Below are 20,766 nucleotides of genomic sequence, written 5' to 3' on the forward strand. Positions count from 1 at the left end.
ACATTACTCATTGGTCTTTTCTTCCAATTTCTTGTTTGATTCTACCTTTTCTTTTCCTTGATAATTCTTCACCTTGCAAGCTCGATCGACAAGTACCACCATTTCTTTTAGTTCAAGGATCCCAACAAATACCTTAATGTCTTCATTAAGCCCGTCTTCAAATCGTCGGCACATCTTGGCTTCGAGGAACATATTCCACAGCATACTTACTTAATCGAACAAACTCTCTTTCATATTCGAGATCATCATATTACCTTGCTTCAGCTCAAGAAACTCTTTACATTTCGATCAATAAATCTTTCACTAATATATTTCTTCCAAACTCTTCTTGAAAGAATTCCCAGTTACCCTCTCTTTCGGTACTACCAAATCAAAGTCTTCCACCAATTATAGGTGAATCTCTCAACAAAGATGTAGCACATTTCAAACATTCTTCAGTGTACAAGATAATTCATCAAATACCGGATAGAATTTTCAAGCGAACTCTGCTTTCTCTTGAGGCATCGAAGTGCAGGTTGAGGAATTGGGGAGGTGGGGAGGTCGTACATTTGGGTTCGTCTGAACGAACTCGATGTACCATGCACTCATCATTTGGAGAAAGGCTTCCGATCCTTTCTCCTCCTCCCGACCAACATGGGAGGTGGGTTTTCGATCGGCGCTGCCCCTTGATCGAATGGCGCATTACTCTCTACTTCATCTGCCACAGCTGGATCGGGATCCATTTACTATATAAAAAATCATTTAAAAAGGTCAGAAGTCGTCACACTATCACAATTCATACATATGGCATGTATAGCAAAATCCGTACATACAACACGTAGTCCGAGAACCGACTAAACCGGCTCTGATACCACTAAATGTAACGCCCCCACGCCCGAGACCGTCGCCGGAGTCGAGTATGAGGTGTTACTAAGCTTAATTTAACATATTTAGAACTTTAGATTATTTATTTCTACATTCGCAGCTTTTAAGCTACTTGCATCACAGTCACAAGAAAAATCATATCTCGAGTTACGAAACTCGAAATCAAGATCCGTAAATTTTCCCTGAATCTAGACTCATATACCTATCTACTAATTTTTTTTTTTAGAATTTTTGGTTGGACCAATTAGTACAGTTTATTAGTTAAAGTTACCCCTGTTTCAGGACTTGACTGGTCTGACCTCTGTTTACTACGAACCATATTTCTCTCTGTACAAAATTCATATGAATATGAGGTTTATTTATTCTGAAAATAGACTCAATAAGGATTCTGATAATATAAAATACACTACCTAATTATATCTTTACAATTTATGGTGAATTTATAAAGTTGGAACAGGGGATTCAGAAACTGCTATGACCCTATTTCACTAAAATTCTAATATCTTCTAACATATAATTCCTTTACTTGTTTCATTTGTTTCATGTGAAACTAGACATAATAAGCTTCAATTTGATATGTAGTCCATGACCAAATTCAATTTCTATGATTTTTAGTAAATTTTCAAACTCACGTCAGTGTTGCTGCAGTATTCTGTTTATGGCAAATTTCATCCCTTTTATGAGTTTTATGCACTAAGTATCTTATTAATTTTCCTTAACATCAAATATAATCTAAACTAACTATTTTCATAATTTATCATTATCAAGCATTTCCTCAACCATTCCATCACCATACCATAAGATCATTTACACAAAAGGTATATTGCTATACATGCCATACTTAAATTTACGTGCCATTTACCAAAAGTCTTACGGATAGTGTGGTGAGCCTTCGACCTATCCCGACTCTGGAAATGGCTTGTCCAAAACTACAATGAGTAAGAAGGAGGAGTAAGCATAAATGCTTAGTAAGTTCATATGCAAATAATAAGTAACATAACAAGCAGTCATACCAATCAACATTAGCATGCATCACTAAAACACGTATCACATTTCTAATCATTTTCATCATCTTATTACCTTATAGTGGTTGTATCAATACTCAACCCGAGGGTTAAATACATACCTGTCCAAAATATCCATTTCATATCACTTACCAATACGTCTCTTTACATCTCGAAATTTTCCTCCATTTGAGTAGAACTTTACCCGTTGAACACATCGAATATAATTCGGATACGGATAAATTGCACATAAGTGCTACATATTCAATCAAGCAATCATGTAACCCGCCCATAAGCGAACTCGGACTCAACTCAACGAGCTCGGCGTTCGCATCCATAAGTGAACTCGGACTCAACTCAACGAGTTCGGATGCCTAGTTACATCTCACGAACTCGGACTCAACTCAACGAGTTCGAACATTCGCATCCATAAGTGAACTCGGACTCAACTCAACGAGTTCGGATGCTCAACCATCCTAGTGACATGTCACTTGTATCCTAATCTATTCCTAAGGTTCAAGCGGGCTTTTCCTCGATCACTTATCCTTGCCGTCTTCGTAGAATGCCAAATCAATACTCGTAACAATTATATTTAACAAGTAGTTCACATAATTTACATATTATTTGAAATTAACCACAAAGCATACATTTCATAATAAAATTCAGCATAGCATATAATTAACATCAATAACTTAAAATAACCATTATGCTACATTATTTACACATGAACTTACCTTGGTACCAAAATACAAAGATTTTGCAATTTAGTCCACAATCTTTTCTTTTCCTCGATTGAGGTCGATTCCACGTCTTTCTTGATCTAAAATAACACATTTAGCTTATTTAATACTCAAATTATCAAATTAATCCTTAACTCAAATTTTGGCAAAATTACAATTTTACCCTAAACTTTTGCATATTTACATTTTTGCCCCTAGGCTCTGGATTAAACTTTATTCCTTATTCTTATGTTTTACAACATGCTGATCACTTTTCTCTTCTATGGCAACATCAAATTCTCACTCTAACATGTACTTGTGACTATTAGGTATTTTTACCGATTAAGCCCTTTACTCGTTTTTGCTTAAAATCGAGTAGTACAAGTTGTCTAACATAATTTAAAACTTCATATTCTATCATAAAACATCAAAATACACAAATTTCACCTATGGGTATTTTTCCAAATATAAACCCTAGGTTAAATTATTGCTAACATAAGCTTTATCGAGTTCTGGGATCTCAAAAGCGTAAAAATCATTAAAAGCGGGCTTGGAATCACTTACTATGGAGCTTGGAAGCTTGAAACAAACCCTAGCTATGGAGAACCCTTGAAATTTCGGCCTAATGAAGAAGATGGACAAAATTGGCTTTTAATTTTGTTTTAATTCATTTTAATAACTAAATGACCAAAATACCCTTACTACTAAACTTTCCAAAATTCCTTCCATGTCCTAATTTGTCCATGAACTTAAAATTGGTCAAATTGCTATTTAAGACCTCCTCATTAATATTCCAAAACAATTTCATACTAAAACTTCTAGAATGCAAGTTTTGCAACTTATTCGATTTAGTCCCTACTTTCAATTTAAGCACTTTAGGCATAGAATTTCATCACGAAATTTTCACACAATCATGCAATCATATCATAAACATCAAAATCATTGTAAAATAATTATTTCTATCTCGGATTTGTGGTCACGAAACCACTATTCCGATTAGGCCCTAATTCAGGATATTACAGAACCTTCTGAACCTTCCATTTTGCCGCTCTTGACGGCATTCTCTATGAGCTTACCGGATATTACAATATCCGCAAAATCCTTCGTGGCACTTCCTACTAGTTTGTCATAAAACGGCGTTTTTAAGGTGTTGATAAAAAGGACGGTTATCTCCGTTTTCGTTAGTGGGGGTTCCACTTGGGCTGAGACGTCCCTCCATCTCTGCGCGTACTGTTTAAAAGTTTCTGACGGCTTTTTCTCCATCATTTGTAAAGTCATCCGATAAGGCACCATATTTGATACATGCTTGTACTGCTCACAGAATGCCGACGCCAAGTCTTTCCAAGATCGGATCCTTTCCTTACTGAGTTGGTTGTACCACCGAAGAGCCGATCCTACTAGACTGTCTTGAAAACAATGTACAAGTAGCTTATCTTCGTTCACGTAACCGGTCATTTTTCTGCAAAACATGACAAGATGTGCTTTTGGACATCTTGTCCCATCGTACTTTTCAAAATCAGACACCTTGAACTTCGGAGGTAGGATTAGGTCAGGTACCAAACTGAGTTCTTTAGCACCTAGTACCGAGAAGGCTTCAGTGCCTTCTATTACCTTGAGTCTTTCTTCCAAACTCCTATACTTCTCTTGAGCCTCGTGATCATCTATTTTCAACTTGGCTATTTCGACTGGATCATCTAAATCTGGAACTACAGGATTGGCAGGGGTTGCTCCGGGATTTGACATAAATGTTCCTTGCCCTAGATGGGCAAATGGCATAGGTCGTTGTTCCAAGCCTATGGATTCCCCTTGAGTATACCCTCTTTGTGCTACGTGGGCATGTGGTGGAGTGAATCCTGGGGGATAGAGTGGATCCTAGTCATGATTAATTCTTGATTGAGGTTCTGTACTGTCGGGGTTCTGCATGGGTCCTTTTCCTTTGACCAAAACTGATATCATCTCCATCATTCTAGCCATTTGATCCTTTTGTTCAAGTGATTCCTTTCGAGATCTTGCTATCAAATCCCTCGTTTCTTGCTGTGACTTAGCCAGTTGTTCTTGTAATTCCTTCTAGACTCTTTCCATCCTTTCAATTCTTTCATTGAACTCAGCCTCCATTGCTCTAGCTTGTTGACGCGTTTTATACGAATGGCGTGGTTCCAGATTTGAAGTGTTGCAACTGTGAATTATATGATTCTAACCTTAGCGAATGATTATGGGATATGTATATGCAATGAATGAATGCAAAAAGAGGCGTTGATTCCAATTCAATTTCATTAGAAGAACTTCACTAGAAGAAAAATTTCTTTACATAGAACGGATGATTACATATACGACTTCGCCCTAATGCTCAAAGTTTTAACTTTCCTAAGAAGCCAAGCTAAGCTTCGGCCTCGGTCTGATTCTGACTCGTACTTTAAGCTCAATATATCAGCCTGAACTGCCAAGGTTTGCAAGTGATCAGCTATCTCCCGAACCTGAGCTATAGCTTCGCCCATGACATAGTCTCTATCTCTAATCTGGTTTTGAGAGTGATGAAGCTGTTCTCTGTAATGGTCGTTGTTCGTCTCAAGAAGTTCCACTCGAATTTTGCTATCTCGCAGTGCGGTCTCGAGTTCTTTTATTTTCCCTTTCAACTCTTCGATCCTGCTCAGACTAGCCTTTAGCTTAATTATCGAATTATGGCTACGATGTTGCTAAAGTAATCTTTCCAATTCAGCCACCCGAGCTCGTAACTTCTCCTTTTCGTTTTGGGTTTCTAACAAGCTCTTCTTCAGAGTGTCCTCTCGTACTCGAGCATCTTAAAATCTTTTCTCCCAATGGTCGGCTCTAGTCTTTTCCTCTTTAATCTCTTGACGCCATTGCTCCGACGTTTTACCTAATCCGGCAATTTTTATCGTTATACGAAGCTTATTGTAATCGATTTTTAGACTATCTAAATCTTCCTCGGCCTTGTTCTTTCCTTTCCTTAACTTCTCGGCCTCTAGCTTGTGGATATCGACGTCTAACCCCAACTTCATTTTATCTTCTTCTAGCTGCTTTATCTTCTTCCTCAACTCCGAGTTTCTTTTCTCAAAATCTTGCTTAATAATCTCTAACTCAGATGGGATGACCCGTAAATGCTCCTCTATCGGTTGTATGTTCCCTTGATTTTGCCTAGGGATGTTGTCGTTGACTCTCCTACCCCACCACCATTCATACTCGAGGGTCGTCATCGGGCCTGCAGTGAATCCTTACATTGTTCGAGTTTGGTTCTATGCATCTGATATCTCGCGAACCCTCTTTTTATAATTGTTGTCTTTATAGGGGAACTCACATTGTGCCAACCCTTGTGTCACCGGTATAAACTGCCTTGATCGATACTGCCTTAACATCATCGATGGAGCGTATCCAATGGCTCCCCATATTCCACCAGAGGACCCATCAAAATCACGCACCTATATAAGATCTCGTCAGAATCAACCACGGAGCCCTCCATTCAACGTCTTCGGCCCGTAAATTTTGGAGAATAGTTATCCACCTCTCTTCGGAGATGTCATCCCGCCTCGATGTGGCCACTAATTCTCTTAATGGGGAATAATCCTTAGAGAATACCCGATAGGAGACTTTCTCCACCTTCCAAAAATGACAGTGGAACCAAGCCAAAAAAAGCTGTGCGCAACCAATAAATCTTCCCTCGCCCGCTCTCCGGCATGTATTCAAGGATCGAAAAGTTTCTGCTAGGATTGCCGGGACGGGTGTGGTACCTTTATCAAGTTGATCGAATAAATCTGAGACGGCTTCATCTATGTGTCCAAGTGCTTTAGGAAAAACGATCAAACCGTAGAGACTTAAGGCAAAAACATCAACCCTTTTATTCGAATCCGGGTGCGCAAGAATAAAATCCCTCAAATTCCTCCAAGGAATACATTTACTATCCCCTTTTTGCTTGGTGCGGGCAGCAACCCATTGCTCGCTCATCCCCGTGATATTCATCAATTTCTTCAAAAAGGGAGGGACATTAACAGGTCTTGAATAGGCCCTATCGACCTGAATCTTCGGGCAATTAAGTAACGCCATGTATTCCTCCACCGTAGGTACTAAATCAACTTCTCCGAAAGTGAAGCAACTGTAAGCGGGGTTCCGAAATTGTGCGAGGGCCCGAAACAAGTACTTGTCCACCTTTACATCGAGCAAATAGGGTAGGTCGCCGTAGTTACAGTAAAAGAGTTGTTTGACTTCGCCATTCCAACTATTCCATATATCCCTTAACTCTTGGAGGTCGTTCTGAGTCACACTGATGCGAGTGAAATCCCACAACTCCGATTCATATCCCTCGGTCAAACTATCTCCTTTCTCCTGTTGCGTTCTCTCAGACCACACTCGGACGGCCGCATTATCCTCCATTCTATCAAGAAATCCTTTTTCCATGCTAAACTCTTCTAATTAGTAACCTAACGTAAATCAACACCCTTTTATGATGAAATGTCATGCGAAAATGATCAAAATACAACAAGTTAGTATTATATACAAAGAATAGAATTCAAAGCAAATAGTGAGTAAATAAGCACCTAATCAGGTAACCACTAGGGTTTGGTGTGGTTCTACCTAGGGTAGGCTCCTAGGGCTCATTACATGTAGTTTGATTCTAAAGTAAAGGTACTGAACCGAAAATTCCTCGATCCTCACCCATTATAGGTTCATACAGACATCGAGTTCGATTAGGGAATACATTTCCCTACGGCTATCTGGAGGTGAAAACCTCACGAAGACGCAAAATACGGATGTATCCGGCGATCCACTATCCTATCTGAGGTGAAGACCTCACGAAGGAGTAGTTTTCACTTCCACTTAAGAGGTGAAATTGACCAATAATGCGATGCGATATGCAAAGATACCTTAAAGAATTAAACCACTTAAAGCAAACATATTATGAAGAGAGTGGCGAAAATAATGACAACATGCAATGCATAAATTTAAAATCGATTTTGATTTTGACAAAAGACAAAAATAATCAATTTAAGGCTCGACTCTCGAGGTCCCCAAAGGAGTCGCCAAGTCGTCGAAACCATTCTTTTGAAAGCGGGATCGACTTTGTTTGAAAGTGAAAATTAAAATGGAGTCGCCACCAATCTTTTATCGGTGTGATTGGATCACCTTTGTTTTAATAAATCAATTTTAGTTTACTAAAAGCAGGCCTTTGGTCTCTGAAACTTGAGAGAATGAGTTAAAGAGTCGGTTACGTGCGAGGAAGGATTAGCACCCTCGACACGCCCCAAAAATTGGTACCGAATTGATTAGTTAGTGTCTTAATGTCGAAAATTAAAAATCGGAAAAGGACTTGAAATACAATCTTTTCTATTAATACTGATTTTAAAATTCTTGAATTAGCTTAAATCGATTGGTTTAAAGATTTCCTTATCTCGAGATATCGGAGTATCACATCCCGTAAGTTAGGACACAATACCATAAATTCCCGAGCACAAGGTCGTCTTTTAATTTAAATTGGAAATCCGTGCATTTCAAAACTCAAAAGGATATTTAGCTATTTAGAACCTGTAACATCCCGAAATAGGGCCTAAACGGAACAGTGGTTGCGAAACCACAAATCCGAGGTAGAATGTAACGGCTTAATTTTCCGTGGTGTCAAAAATGGTGATTTGAGATCACTAAATCGGACAAATAAGATTGAACAAGATAGTAACTTAATATTTATGAGTCAAGTAAGAATTTAGAAGAATTTGTGAAATGGTGAAATTAGTGAATTAAAATAAGTGATTTAGAGTTGTTTAAAAGGTAAGATAAGTTTAGTAACACCTCAAGCTTGACTCCGGTGATGGTTTCGGGCGTGGGGGCGTTACATTTATTGGTATCAGAGCAGGTTTAGTCGATTCTCGGAACAGTTAGTGTGAGAAAAAGTCTAGCTATACATGCCATACTTGTATTTTGATAGTGTGGCGACTCTCACGACGATTTTTAAATATTTTGTTTTATTGTAATGGATCCCGAGTGATCTGGTGATGATGATGTAGAAATGTCGCTTTGCTCCGTAGAAGGGTAGCGCCATCGAGAATAGGCGATGTGATTAATCGGGGAGGAGTGACTCGAAAGCTCTCTTCCAAGCTTTGAATGATTTGTTTGCGAGTTCGTTCGTATGAATCCGGCATTAGACCTCCACCCCTCATGATTCTCAGGCTACCCATGTAGCTCAAGCTACCCCAATCACAGGTACAGTGATAAGAGAAAAGCCACCAGTTGATAGAATCAGGAAACAAGGGGCAGAAGAGTTCCGAGCAACAAAAAAATGATGATGCAGAAAGAGCGAAATTTTGGTTAGAAAATACTATCGAGTCTTTGATGAGTTATCTTGTACACCCGGAATGTATGGAATGTGTAGTATCACTTCTTAGAGACTTAGCCTACTCTTGGTGGAAGACACTTGTATCGGTTGTACCAAAGGAGAGGTCACTTGGGATTTCTTTCGGGAGGAATTTAAGAAAAAGTACATCGATCGAGATTTATTGACCGAAGAGAAAGGAATTCCTGGAATTGAAACAAGGTAATATGACGGATCGATGAGATTGTGCATAAATTATCGGCAACTTAACAAGGTAACAGTAAAGAACAAGTATCCATTGCCTAGAATTGATGATCTGTTTGATCAATTGAAGGAGCTCTTGTGTTTTCAAGATAGATTTGATATCCGGATATTATCAGTTGTGAGTTAAAGAGTCAGATGTCTTGAAGACTGCTTTCCGGACTAGGTATGGTCATTATGAGTTCCTTGTGATGCCATTTGACTTGACTAATGCTCCTGCCATTTTCATGGACTTAATGAACCGAATTTTCAGACCGTACTTGGATAAGTTTGTAGTTTTGTTTATTGATGATATCTTGATTTATTCTCATGATGAGACAGAGCTTAAAGAAAGCCGGATTTACGAGGTTGATCTAGTTAAAGAAACAGAAGAAAAAGTGAAAGTTATCAGAAATTGTTTAAAAGCAGCTTCAGACAGGTAGAAGTCGTATGCAGATTTAAAAAGAAAAGAGATCGAATATCAAGTTGGTGACAAAGTTTTTTTTTGAAAGTATCCCCGTGGAAGAAAGTTCTCAGATTTGGCAAGAAAGGCAAACTAAGTCCATGTTTTATTGGACCGTTTGAAGTGATTGAGAGAGTCGGACCATTAGTATATTGGTTAGCTTTCCGATTGAGTTAGAAGATTCAAAATGTATTTCATGTGTCTATGCTACGTCGTTATCATTCGGATCCGTCACATGTGATTTCTTAGACAAAGGTTGAGATTCAACCAGACATGACTTCTGTGAAGAACCGGTAAAAATTCTAGCTCGAGAGGTAAAGCAATCAAGGAACAAAAGTATTGCACTTGTGAAAATACTATGGAATAGACATGGGGTGAGACGAGGCTACATGGGAACCCAAGAGGCTATGCAAAAATAGTACCAAAATCTCTTCACGGGTAAGATTTTGGGACGAAAATCCCTAAAGGGGAGAAATGTAACATCCCGAAATAGGGCCTAAACGGAACAGTGGTTGCGAAACCACAAATCCGAGGTAGAATGTAACGGCTTAATTTTCCGTGGTGTCAAAAATGGTGATTTGAGATCACTAAATCGGACAAATAAGATTGAACAAGATAGTAACTTAATATTTATGAGTCAAGTAAGAATTTAGAAGAATTTGTGAAATGGTGAAATTAGTGAATTAAAATAAGTGATTTAGAGTTGTTTAAAAGGTAAGATAAGTTTAGTAACACCTCAAGCTTGACTCCGGTGATGGTTTCGGGCGTGGGGGCGTTACAGAACCAACAAGAGAATCGAAACCCCATAAGTTAGGGCACAATTCTTCGATGTTCCAAAATACGAAACATTGCCTTATTTATTGAAATTAGTAAAACATGAATAAAAATCTTTAAAGTAATGAACAACGAGAATGATATAAAATAGGCGGAGACAAAAATAAGCGAGTTGGAAATACTTTAAAACAAATAATAAATATGACAACAATATTAAAACAATAACAATGCATGCGATATATTAAGCGTAATAATAGTATCCAATGTGAAATAAAAACAACGAATATATACATAATAAAGATATTAAGAGTATGTACGTAAAATATATATATATTTATAAATAGTAATAATGTTAGAAATATACTATATATAGTGTTTGAAGTATATACATAAAATAATGAAAATATAACTAGTAATGTTAAGATATATATAATATATACATATGTATAAAATAGATATAAAAAGATTTTTAAAAGATTATCCATATAAAAGTTAAATCTTTCAAAATGTTCATATAAGAGCCTAATTTCTATAAAAATGTTTAAACAAAATTTTACGCACACTTCAATACAATTTGAGTTAAAATTAAATGAATTCTAACATATTTAAAATAAAATACATGACAATTGAATTGATATTGCTTGAAAATAAAAGAAAATAATAACATAATTTGAGACCTAATTTAATTGAGCACTTTCAAAAAGATTTACTCTATTTAACCACTTTGAATGTTTGACATCCATTTGAGCACTTTAATAAAAGTTAAACCCTTATATGAACATTTTAAAAAGTTTAATTGTAATGTAAACAACCCCTAACAAGTTAAGCACCAATTTGAACATTTAATCTACGAAATATAAGAACCTAACATTGAAGAAATAAATTTTTTTTTTGTTTTTAGTATTACATAATTTCCGAGTTGGCTTTATTATATTTTTTAAAAATAATACGTCAGCATTAAAAAAATGCCATTTTAGTTTCACAAATGCAGCTCATGTATGAACTACAAAAGTCCAGAAAAATCCTTATTTTAACACATTTTAAATTTTTTTTTCCTTTATTTATTAATCATTACCCTTGTGCGGGTAATCTTTGGCTTAATTTGAGCATTTAACCAACCAAATTGTGCAAACTTTTGGCCAATCATTTTCATTCGAGGCAGCAAGAACAGTATCGGTTCTGAAACTGTTCTTTTCTCCCACAGATTCATTGGGTGATATTTGCTTTGTCATTGGTTAATGTTCAGTTTTCATCTATGAAAATCCCCGGTAAGTCCAAGCGGCCATTCTAAGGAACCAATTTCTCTTGCTCGAATGTGGCTGATTGTAGTATTCAAAGCATCCTAAATCCTTTGGCTTCGTTGATGAATACTTAAACTAGTAAACACCCCCAAAAAAAAAAAAAACCAAAATTGATTATCACTTGAAGAAAAATTAGTTCATAGATGAATTTAAATCAGAACATAAAGCAACCATACGAGCATAGCCCCATCTAAGTTTCTAAAGTTGCTAACTTTCAATCATCTTACGGAAGTTAGGAACTTGAATAACTGGTGCCTTTGGCAGAAAAATTAAAATCCATAAATAAAAAATAAAAGGGTTCAGATTTCATTGGAGTACAGAAAGTTGTCCCTTGTTCTACAATTCAAATTCATATTAAATACATAGATGGTCTCAAAACTATATAAACATTATTGACTCAAAATTAAACCAAATATGAAGTGGGATTTTAGAGAGGAAGCACCTTCTTGACAATATCCTGACTGAGAGCAGCAATCTGGGAATCAAGTGACTTGATAGTCTCTTCTTTTTGATTCTCCAAATTAGCCAAAGCCTCCTGCAATTCAGCCTCAACTTTCTTCCTCCCTTCAGCCAGTTTCTCCTCAACTTCCAACTGAGTCTCCTTCTTCATCTTGTTCAAAGCGGCTGCAATCTCAGCCCTTGCAGCTCTCATAATTGCCGCTGCTTGTTCTTCAAGCTGCTTCACTTCCTCAGACGTGTCCTTCACACTGGCAAGTTTCTCCTTTATGGCAGCATCTCTCTCATCCATGAATTTCCCGAGTGGGGTAAAGTAGACCTTGTCAAGAGCAAACATGAGGAACAAGAACTGGACCATCATGATGGGGAGGGTTAAGTTGAAATCGAAAAGAGCGGCCTTTTCTATTTCTGCAGCAAGAGAAGGTGGGGCAAAGGATAAAGTGGTGACTGTGAAGAGGGAGATAGATTTGAGAGTGGTGGACGAGAGTGAGGGGATTTGTTGGGTTTTCAAGAACTTTGGAGTGGGGAGTTTTGGGAGGGAAAGTTGTGGGATTTGTTTGAGTTTGGGTTTGGAAAAGAAGGATGATGAAGCAGCAATGGAGATTACAGGCTTTGAGGAAGCCATTATCATGCTGGCCATGGCTTCTGGTTTGAGGAAGTAAGGGAAATGACAGACTCTTTTGAGTTTTAGATGTCGATACGATGTGAGATTGTGTTGTGCAAATTGAAAGGAAAAAAGGTTTTTTTTTTTCAATTTTTTGTGGAGACGGTGAGCATGAAGTTTTGCAGAAGGTTATCTCATTCTTTGCCACACAAATTGATGAGGTTATGGTGGACTGAATGACTGAGTCAGGTGGTGTGGGGAAAGTGGGCTTTGGATCAGATAATGGGTCAAATGGTACTTTTTCATCGACCCAATAGAAAATTTGGGGTTCTTTGTTCCATCATAGTTGGGTACACCAAAGATTCAAAGGGCTCAAAAAAATTGGAAATTTAAATGAAAATCAAAGTTACAAATCCTACCCTAAATCAAAATACTAGATGTTGATGATGCTAACTAAATTTGTATTCAATTTTTCAGTAAGATGTGACAGCATGTTGAGAACTAAAAGAGCAGGAAAAGCCTATATAAATGTTAAATCTAATCGAGTTGAACCGAACCGAATTGAATATGCTATTACCCTAAAGCTATAAAGATTTTTCATTGAACTTTTCACAAGAAAGCACACATACTACGGCAACCTCGGTTTTTGAAAGTTCCTGCTCTTTTAAGGGATGGAAGCTTTGAACATGTGGACCGTAAGCGTTCACACCTGCCTTTTTGTGTCTCACTATCCTTGTATCCTTCTTCGTTTTTAAGTTCACCTTCCAAAGAGCTTGATAATGGCCTGCATATTTCGAATACGATGACAGGATTATTGCACTATGGATGATATCCTAATAAAAATAGCAATACTTTTACTGATGTAAAGAGCCATACGTGTATGAATGCTCTTGAGGAACATGTTTAACTTTTTGAACCTTTGTCGAGATATGCCTAGTGAAATGAAGCTGAAGAGGAAAAAACGAATAGAGATTAACACATTTAATTGTGGGACAAAAATATGATATCAAACAATGTTGTAAGAGCAGAGGAAACATGGGACAAACCTGATCATCATCCTTGATGCCATACTTTTCGATAAGATCAGCGTCTGTGATCAACTTCACATCACCATAAGACAAGCAAAAGTGTCCCCAAACACGTCCCCTCCATGATGTATTATGCAGATTCATATGAATTCATATCACAAAAAAGCAATATAATGTCAATAACACAGATCAATTGGCCCATAGGTAGAGTAGCCAAACTTGAATATTAGACATCATGTGTGGGCAGGGTAACATGCAATAACAACAAAACGAATTGGCTATGATACTACGTTAAGAATCTGGCCTAGAACCAATTTGCATGCATGAGAGGCCAAACTTGAATAGGGAAGGGATTTTCAGACAATGAAATAAGTGAAGTTACCATGAAATCTTGTCAGGACCTTCGTCTGGCATATGACAAAAGACATTCTGGACCCCCAGCTTGAGATCTGCAACGGTAGCCGACTTTAAAACTTCAATAACTGCAAGAAAAACTGATGTTAATGGAACACAAAAACAAGTGAAATGTAATTATGGCATTTGGGATGGGAAAAGAAAGGAGAGAAAAAAGTACCAAAGGAAGAGCCATCCAATTTGCGAATGGAGAGATTGAGGGTCTCTTCAGGAAGCTTAGAATAAGAGAAAGTTGCGTGAGTTGAACCATCAGCGGCAACCGCGGGGGATGATGAGGTTGACTTCCCTGGAAGCCTCTCCAAAGAAGCTGTTGAGGTAGAAATTTCCTCCACTTCGAGTCCCGACATGCTGTCAATATGTCAAGAAGAAAACAGAAGAAACAAAAAACAAAAAACAAAACAAAACAACTATAGGAAAAGATATATAAAAGGACCAGGAGAATATATCGGGTGGGGTCCCTGAACACACCAGATGTCAAAGGCTCAACCCATTTTAGGGAGAGAAACTTTGATTCTTTGGCGACATGGGACGACCTTTGTGTGTCGTTGGAGATTCAGAGAGAGGAGGAGGGAATGGGCGTTTCTCGTTACTTCCTATATTTGCTATATTTGGAAGGCTTTTCAGGGGCCAAATGAAACTGAGAGGAGATTGACAGTTTGAGAATCTCAAGGGTCAGGTTCTCATTTATTAGACACGCCCCATTTTTTTTTTCCTTTTACAATATACATATATTTGGTATAAATGCTTCTTCAGTTCACCTGTTAGGCCATTTGGATTCCGAGAAAAACCAGAGAATTACTCAGAAAGAAAATGTGTTTGTCGATGTGACTCGCTCTGCCAAGAGCCCTACAAGTTCACAGGCTGAGGGTTACATTACACATGTCCGGTATTGTCTCCTTACATTGCCGAGAGCTTTGGCAAGTTAACGGAGTGTTTGATTAGGTGAAAACACAACAATTGAAGAGTACCATGGCATAAAAGTCATGACTTTAAGGGAAGATGCCACCACTTGCCATAAGCCATGAGGTCAAATCCAACCGTGCGGAAACTCTTCAATTGGCACATGGTTCCACCTATTTTAGGCACTACCAGGCACCCCACTCTATGAACCCATCATGACTTTCTACAAAGTAGAAAAACAAAACCCTGACCAAAAACAATATCAAACTAGTTGAAGGTTCGTAACCCTCGAAAGAGTTCAATATGCAATCCAAAAAATAATATTTGAATATTCCAGTTATAAAACTACATATCCATCTTTAGTTGCAGCCTTTCAGGTGTAAATAGAATCGAAAGCTTCTGGCATATAATCAGTTCAAATATAAAACAAAATGAAATAGGGGAACTTCAACATTTTCCTTTCCATTTGAAGAAAAAACATGGAAATCCCAACTACAAGAATTTGACAAAAAGAACAAGAAAGAAAGGAAGTAAGAAAAATGATCCCAAAAAGAGATATACAGTAGGAATAGTTGTAAACTATCCTAACTCTTCACTAGTACAAAGTTTCACCAAATTTAGTACTCTTGTGACCCTGAGGGAGGGAAAAAGGGACGACAAAAAATGGTGAGATGATCAGACTGCAGAGTCATCAGCTACGTTGGCTCTAACCGCAAGGGATGTCAAAACTTTGGATAAATCTCCATTCTTTTTAGAAGGCTATCTTACTTCCAATAGCTCATAAGCACTTTGATCGAACAAAGGTAAAGCAGAAATCAGCAAACTACAACTAGACATTTTTGTTAGCCTGAAGTCAGTTATTTCCCCACAAGCTTGTAGTAGGCATACAAACCAGAACCAACAAACCCCAGCAATTGCCCGATAACATTCAGCTGTAACAAAAATAAATAGAGTTCCTTTACAAAGTGCAACTTAAAAGGAGAGAGAAATTTACATTTACGCCAATTGTTAACTAGCAGTAACAATAAGGTAGTGCACTTACAATATCAAAGGGAAGCCCACCAAAAAGCATCCAGCCAAGTCCAATGGTAAAAAGATCCTACACCCACAAATTAATTAGCAAACCAGAGAACAAATTTGGAAATATGGGCCTCTTTTTTTTTTCTAACAAAGGAAAATATGTACTTCTATGTGCTGCATGACAGTAAATGAGGCCAAGCAAGATATCTAGAAAGTTCATTTATACATGGAGATGAGAAGTGCATCATTATACCCTACTGGTCAAATCAAATGCGAAGTCAGACAGCTTAAAATTTTTAATAAATAATGCATTTAAAGGAGTTCAGTGCTTGGAACTTTTTGGGGGGCCAACATTTAGTGGAACTTCATTCTGAAGATTCCTCAATTAAACGCAATTAGCAACAGTGAGAATGAAATTGCAGATCATTATATAGGACTGCTAGATTGTAGGGAGGAGAATGCATGAATCATGATTGGAGACGAGTGTAAGCATACCTTCAGATTCCCACAAATGGTTTGTGTAACTGCCGAATTGAGAGTTGTGTTCAAGAATATAGTGTAATTCAAGAAGAAAGCTAGCATACACGAAAGAATCAATACAGCCTGTCCAGAAAGAAGGGGGAAAATGTATCACCATTGTAAGAACCATATTGAGTTATTTGAAGTGAAGCTAAAAGGCACTGCAACAAGAGGTAAACTGGACAGTGTTTCAAGTTTTCTGAACTTCAAGAGACTAATACAAGGCACAAACATATCAAATGTCAATAATCCTTCGAATGATTGAAAAGAGAATGGTTATAAAGTAAATAATTGTGGAATATGCATTAATATATGCAACTGCCGTTTATAAAAGAGTTCAATTACCAACAAAGAGGGAATCCCCAAACATAAAAACAAATATTCATATTGATACAGCAGCTTGCTTGAGAGCGCAAAACATACCAAAAAACCAGGTGAAAAGAGGTGAGGGAAATTCATTGTACTCTTCAAATCACCATGAAGAAATGTCCACACTAACAAAATCGGTCCACATATTATACCTATTATAAAAAAATCAGTTAATCATAAAATAGCTCTTAACTGAGACCAAAAGTTTTGTGACCATGGAATAAAAGAATATGTAATTCAAGCTGGAGTTATAAGTTACCGTTACACCACATAAGCCCAAAGCTATTAAGCCCACTAGATTTCCCTGAAAAAGAGAAAAACCGGCAAGCACACAATAATTATGCCAAAACAGAGAAGGGGAAATGTAGTTAAAAGAATAAAAGATATAAAGAAAATGGAGAGAATGCTACCGATTCGGGCTATGGTTGCAAGATATATAGCTGTAGAGATGTTGGCCAAGAAAACAACAGCGTATCCATAAAAGTCGAATGAAAAGTCACGAGCTCCCGCAACAAATGCACCAATAACAATCAATCCAACACTGATAAGATCTTTAAAATTTTTCAGTTAAAGGAAGAAATCAGAAACATGGCTATTCAAGCAAAAGGTCTTTCAAAATTTGCCATTAAAAAGTAAAAATTTCATGCACCTAAGGTTTTAAAAACCACTTAGTTGAACTCTCACAATAGAAAATTTGTATAACTAGAAGTTATGTCAAGTAATAGTAGAAGGAAGAATTCCCTATGACAGCCACGATCTTACAAATGGGAGCACATTTTACTAATATCTGCAATGACCATAGAAGAAATGGAACTGAAAAGCCAAAGATTGGGCTTGAGTCCAACTCCAATGGGAGCACATCAAAACTATGATAAGCCCTGTTATTGGTCAGCTTAAAATTTTGTATTAGCACTCTCATCAATGAAAAACAACCAAACAAAACTTATGTTTCAAAATCATATTCTAGCAGCAAAAACTTATGTTTCAAAATCATACTCTAGCAGCAACTCAGTCAAACACAATGTAAGATGCTCTAAATAAATTTCAGAACAACCTGAGCTACAGACATAACTAATCATCTACCCTAGATTTTCTTACTTTCAACAAGATAACATTTCCTAGAGAAGCAACAGCAAGAAAGGGATCGAAGCAGCAGTTACCTCCCAACTATAGATGATGTATACTTCTGTCCTGCGAGGAGAAACTCCACAATCATCGTAAAAACAACAGTGGTTCGCCTAAGAGTAGTGTACATGGGAACATTTACTCCACGAATAGACTCAACAGTGACTAGCTTTCAAGGAGAAAGAGAAAGAACCATAATTTTTTCATCAGCCAAATATTTAAAAAGAAAAAAAAAGCAAACAATTATCCAACGGGTCGAAACATAATAATACCATGTAAAGCAAATAAGTTCCTGCAAGAGGAAGGGTATGAATCAAAGTCTTCAAGGGAACCAAACTCGTGTTGCTATCAGAAATGGTTAAAGATTCATTGTTTGAGAAAGATATCATCTTCCACCGTCTCAGTGCATAGAGAAAGGTACACGAACTTATCATCTACCGAAGAAAGGATACAAGATAATTCCAAAACAATTATGCAAAAAACATATACGAAAAATATAATTGAAATGAATTTTTTTATTTTTACCTGAAAGAGTGTAATTACATTGGCAAAGGGGAAACCATAAGAAGATAAAGCTGCTTTATTGAACAGGATCAAAAGCACTGCAACAAAAAAACAATTTAACCATTAAAAAAGCGATCAGAGAACTGAAAATTATAAAAAAAAATGAAACAAAGAAGAGGGAAAAGGGAACAAACCAGCGCAAGACATGTAATAGATGGCAGCGTAGGCTCCTCTTTTGGTCATAGCGGATCCTTTGAAAATCCTCTCATCTCCTCTTTTGAGAAGCCTTTCTTTTTCTTCTTCTTTGTCTATCGGCGGATCCGAAACCGGAAGAATCGGGTTCTTGAAGGAATTCGTCGCCATCATCGACATTTCTTTGCTCTTTCGTTCTCGTTTTTTTTTTTACTTTTTTTTTTGGGAGTTTTGGAAGACGACGACTTCAAGCGATGGTAGTTAAGAGTGAGGAGAGCCAACCTTCGTAGCACGGCAACGACAAGTACGATGGCTGAGTCACTGAATCAGGAACTCGAACAGGGACCTAGTTACCAATTAGGCCCAATTCGTTTGAATATTCCACGTCTTTCCTCTGATCTTATCAACTTTTAGAAACAATTAATTGGGCCCAAATGCAAATCCGGGGCCTTTTTTAAGTGTAGTTTATGCGTAGAGTCTAGTTCAGTAAAAATATTGCGTTATTTTTAATCCTAATTCAATATCACATCTCAATATAATAATTTTACTTTTATATCTAAAAATTAGATGTTTAATTTCTAAATTATCTCTTTAAAAATTTAGACAATAAATAAAATTTATTTATTCACTCAAATGTGTTCTAACAAAACGTTTATCAATGAGTAAATAAGTAGTCTCAATATATTAGAGACCAATTACAATCTAATCCCTTATTTTAAGTAGTTAAAATTATATAAATACAATATAATAATAAAGACCAATGTAAAATTGAATTGTTGGAGATAAGTCTACAAAGTTTATTTCGATTCAACTTTTTTTATACAAGAGATTTGATTTGTAAGATTTGATCCAATCCTCAAGATGTGTTTTTCTAAATGGATTGATCTTTATTGATGGGTTTGAATAAATCCACGAAGTTAAGATTAATTATAATTCAAGTATTTTATTTCAAAAATAAGAATAAAAATGTGCATAAGTTATAATAAATATTTTTGTTTTATATTTTATTTAATTTGTATAATTAGATGAAAACTGAATTTTTATATATATAATTAAATTAAATTTTATGTGAATAATTGTATTAAAATAAAATTATTATTATTTTATTTGTAGGTGCAAAAGCTAGACTATTACCCAAAAATAAAACACATAATCGCAATTTAGAGGTTTGTAATTAATCACTTTGTAAACAAGTAAGCACTCCATATAGTGGTACTTGCAAAAACCGAACTCTTAACAGTCCATCATATGCCAGTTTCGACATCATATCTACGACTTCATTACACTCACGATAGCAATGTTTAACAGTCACCTCCCACGACTTGGTTAACCATTTTCGAATCTGCCTGAGCAAACCCATACTCTTTTTGCCCAGCATATTGGCCACCCATAGATTATCACTCTCTCAAATCAGCTGTCTAATATTCAACGCCCAGGATCTTTGGATACCTTCAAAAACACCCCACAATTCCGCTTCCATCGCCGAGCATATGCCAATACGTTTGAAGAACACCTCCAGCAGCCGCCATACTGTCCGATCGCCTCAAAGCCCGTCAACTGGAGGAGGGGACCCGCAGACCCACGTTGGAATTCTGCTGTTATTTCCAACAGCAGACACGATTCTATTCATTGCTGGAAGGAGATGAGAACATTGCTGGTGGCTCAAGTTCAATATCACTTCCTTATTCGTACGACCAGGATCGAAGATACGCCTACACCGGTCCTTCCAAAGTCCCCAACATATAAACCCGAATAATAGATCCCGATCCGAAATGGTCGAAAACCGCTGTGAGCTGTCAATAATACTCAAAATCCATTCGCTAATATCAGCTTGAACTATCGACCATCATAAGCCTAAAGCAATTTAACCAAAAGAAAATAAATTGAAGTCATTGTGGTAGAGTCCATATTAGCTTAATAATTGACACTAAAATTTTTTTCATTGTATAGCATATCG

General features: G+C 36.9%; 3 protein-coding genes across 3 annotated transcripts; all 3 read right to left on the reverse strand.

The window, feature by feature from the left end:
* Window positions 1-11,934: 11,934 nt before the first annotated feature.
* Window positions 11,935-13,183, reverse strand: LOC108459034 (ATP synthase subunit b', chloroplastic). The gene has a single exon (XM_017758405.2). The coding sequence runs from the start codon at window positions 12,772-12,774 to the stop codon at window positions 12,106-12,108; it is 669 nt and encodes a 222-aa protein (XP_017613894.1). The 5' UTR covers window positions 12,775-13,183; the 3' UTR covers window positions 11,935-12,105.
* Window positions 11,935-15,219, reverse strand: LOC108475017 (uncharacterized). The gene is made up of 5 exons (XM_017777038.2): window positions 14,341-15,219; window positions 14,149-14,248; window positions 13,785-13,884; window positions 13,615-13,685; window positions 11,935-13,522 (listed from the first exon to the last, which is right to left on the reverse strand). The coding sequence occupies exons 1-5, from the start codon at window positions 14,525-14,527 to the stop codon at window positions 13,348-13,350; spliced, it is 633 nt and encodes a 210-aa protein (XP_017632527.1). The 5' UTR covers window positions 14,528-15,219; the 3' UTR covers window positions 11,935-13,347.
* Window positions 15,220-15,477: 258 nt separating this feature from the next.
* LOC108467717 (UDP-N-acetylglucosamine transporter UGNT1) lies at window positions 15,478-19,222 on the reverse strand. Its single transcript, XM_017768465.2, has 10 exons — window positions 18,812-19,222; window positions 18,639-18,715; window positions 18,386-18,547; window positions 18,149-18,282; window positions 17,399-17,529; window positions 17,248-17,292; window positions 17,043-17,140; window positions 16,596-16,703; window positions 16,123-16,179; window positions 15,478-16,012 (listed from the first exon to the last, which is right to left on the reverse strand). The coding sequence occupies exons 1-10, from the start codon at window positions 18,987-18,989 to the stop codon at window positions 15,938-15,940; spliced, it is 1,065 nt and encodes a 354-aa protein (XP_017623954.1). The 5' UTR covers window positions 18,990-19,222; the 3' UTR covers window positions 15,478-15,937.
* Window positions 19,223-20,766: the final 1,544 nt, after the last annotated feature.

This window comes from Gossypium arboreum, chromosome 7 (assembly GCF_025698485.1).
Source record: "Gossypium arboreum isolate Shixiya-1 chromosome 7, ASM2569848v2, whole genome shotgun sequence".
NCBI classification, from domain to species: Eukaryota; Viridiplantae; Streptophyta; class Magnoliopsida; order Malvales; family Malvaceae; genus Gossypium; species Gossypium arboreum.

Coding starts and splice junctions, on each gene's coding strand:
- LOC108459034 (XM_017758405.2), bottom strand. CDS start 12,774: ATGGCCAGCATGATAATGGCTTCCTCAAAGCCTGTAATCTCCATTGCT.
- LOC108475017 (XM_017777038.2), bottom strand. CDS start 14,527: ATGTCGGGACTCGAAGTGGAGGAAATTTCTACCTCAACAGCTTCTTTG. Junction 13,885..14,148: donor GGTCCTGACAAGATTTCATG/GTAACTTCACTT, acceptor TACATCATGGAG/GGGACGTGTTTGGGGACACT. Junction 13,523..13,614: donor CCTCAAGAGCATTCATACAC/GTATGGCTCTTT, acceptor CGAAATATGCAG/GCCATTATCAAGCTCTTTGG.
- LOC108467717 (XM_017768465.2), bottom strand. CDS start 18,989: ATGTCGATGATGGCGACGAATTCCTTCAAGAACCCGATTCTTCCGGTT. Junction 17,530..18,148: donor ACATCATCTATAGTTGGGAG/GTAACTGCTGCT, acceptor AGATCTTATCAG/TGTTGGATTGATTGTTATTG. Junction 16,180..16,595: donor CCATTTGTGGGAATCTGAAG/GTATGCTTACAC, acceptor TTGTGGGTGTAG/GATCTTTTTACCATTGGACT.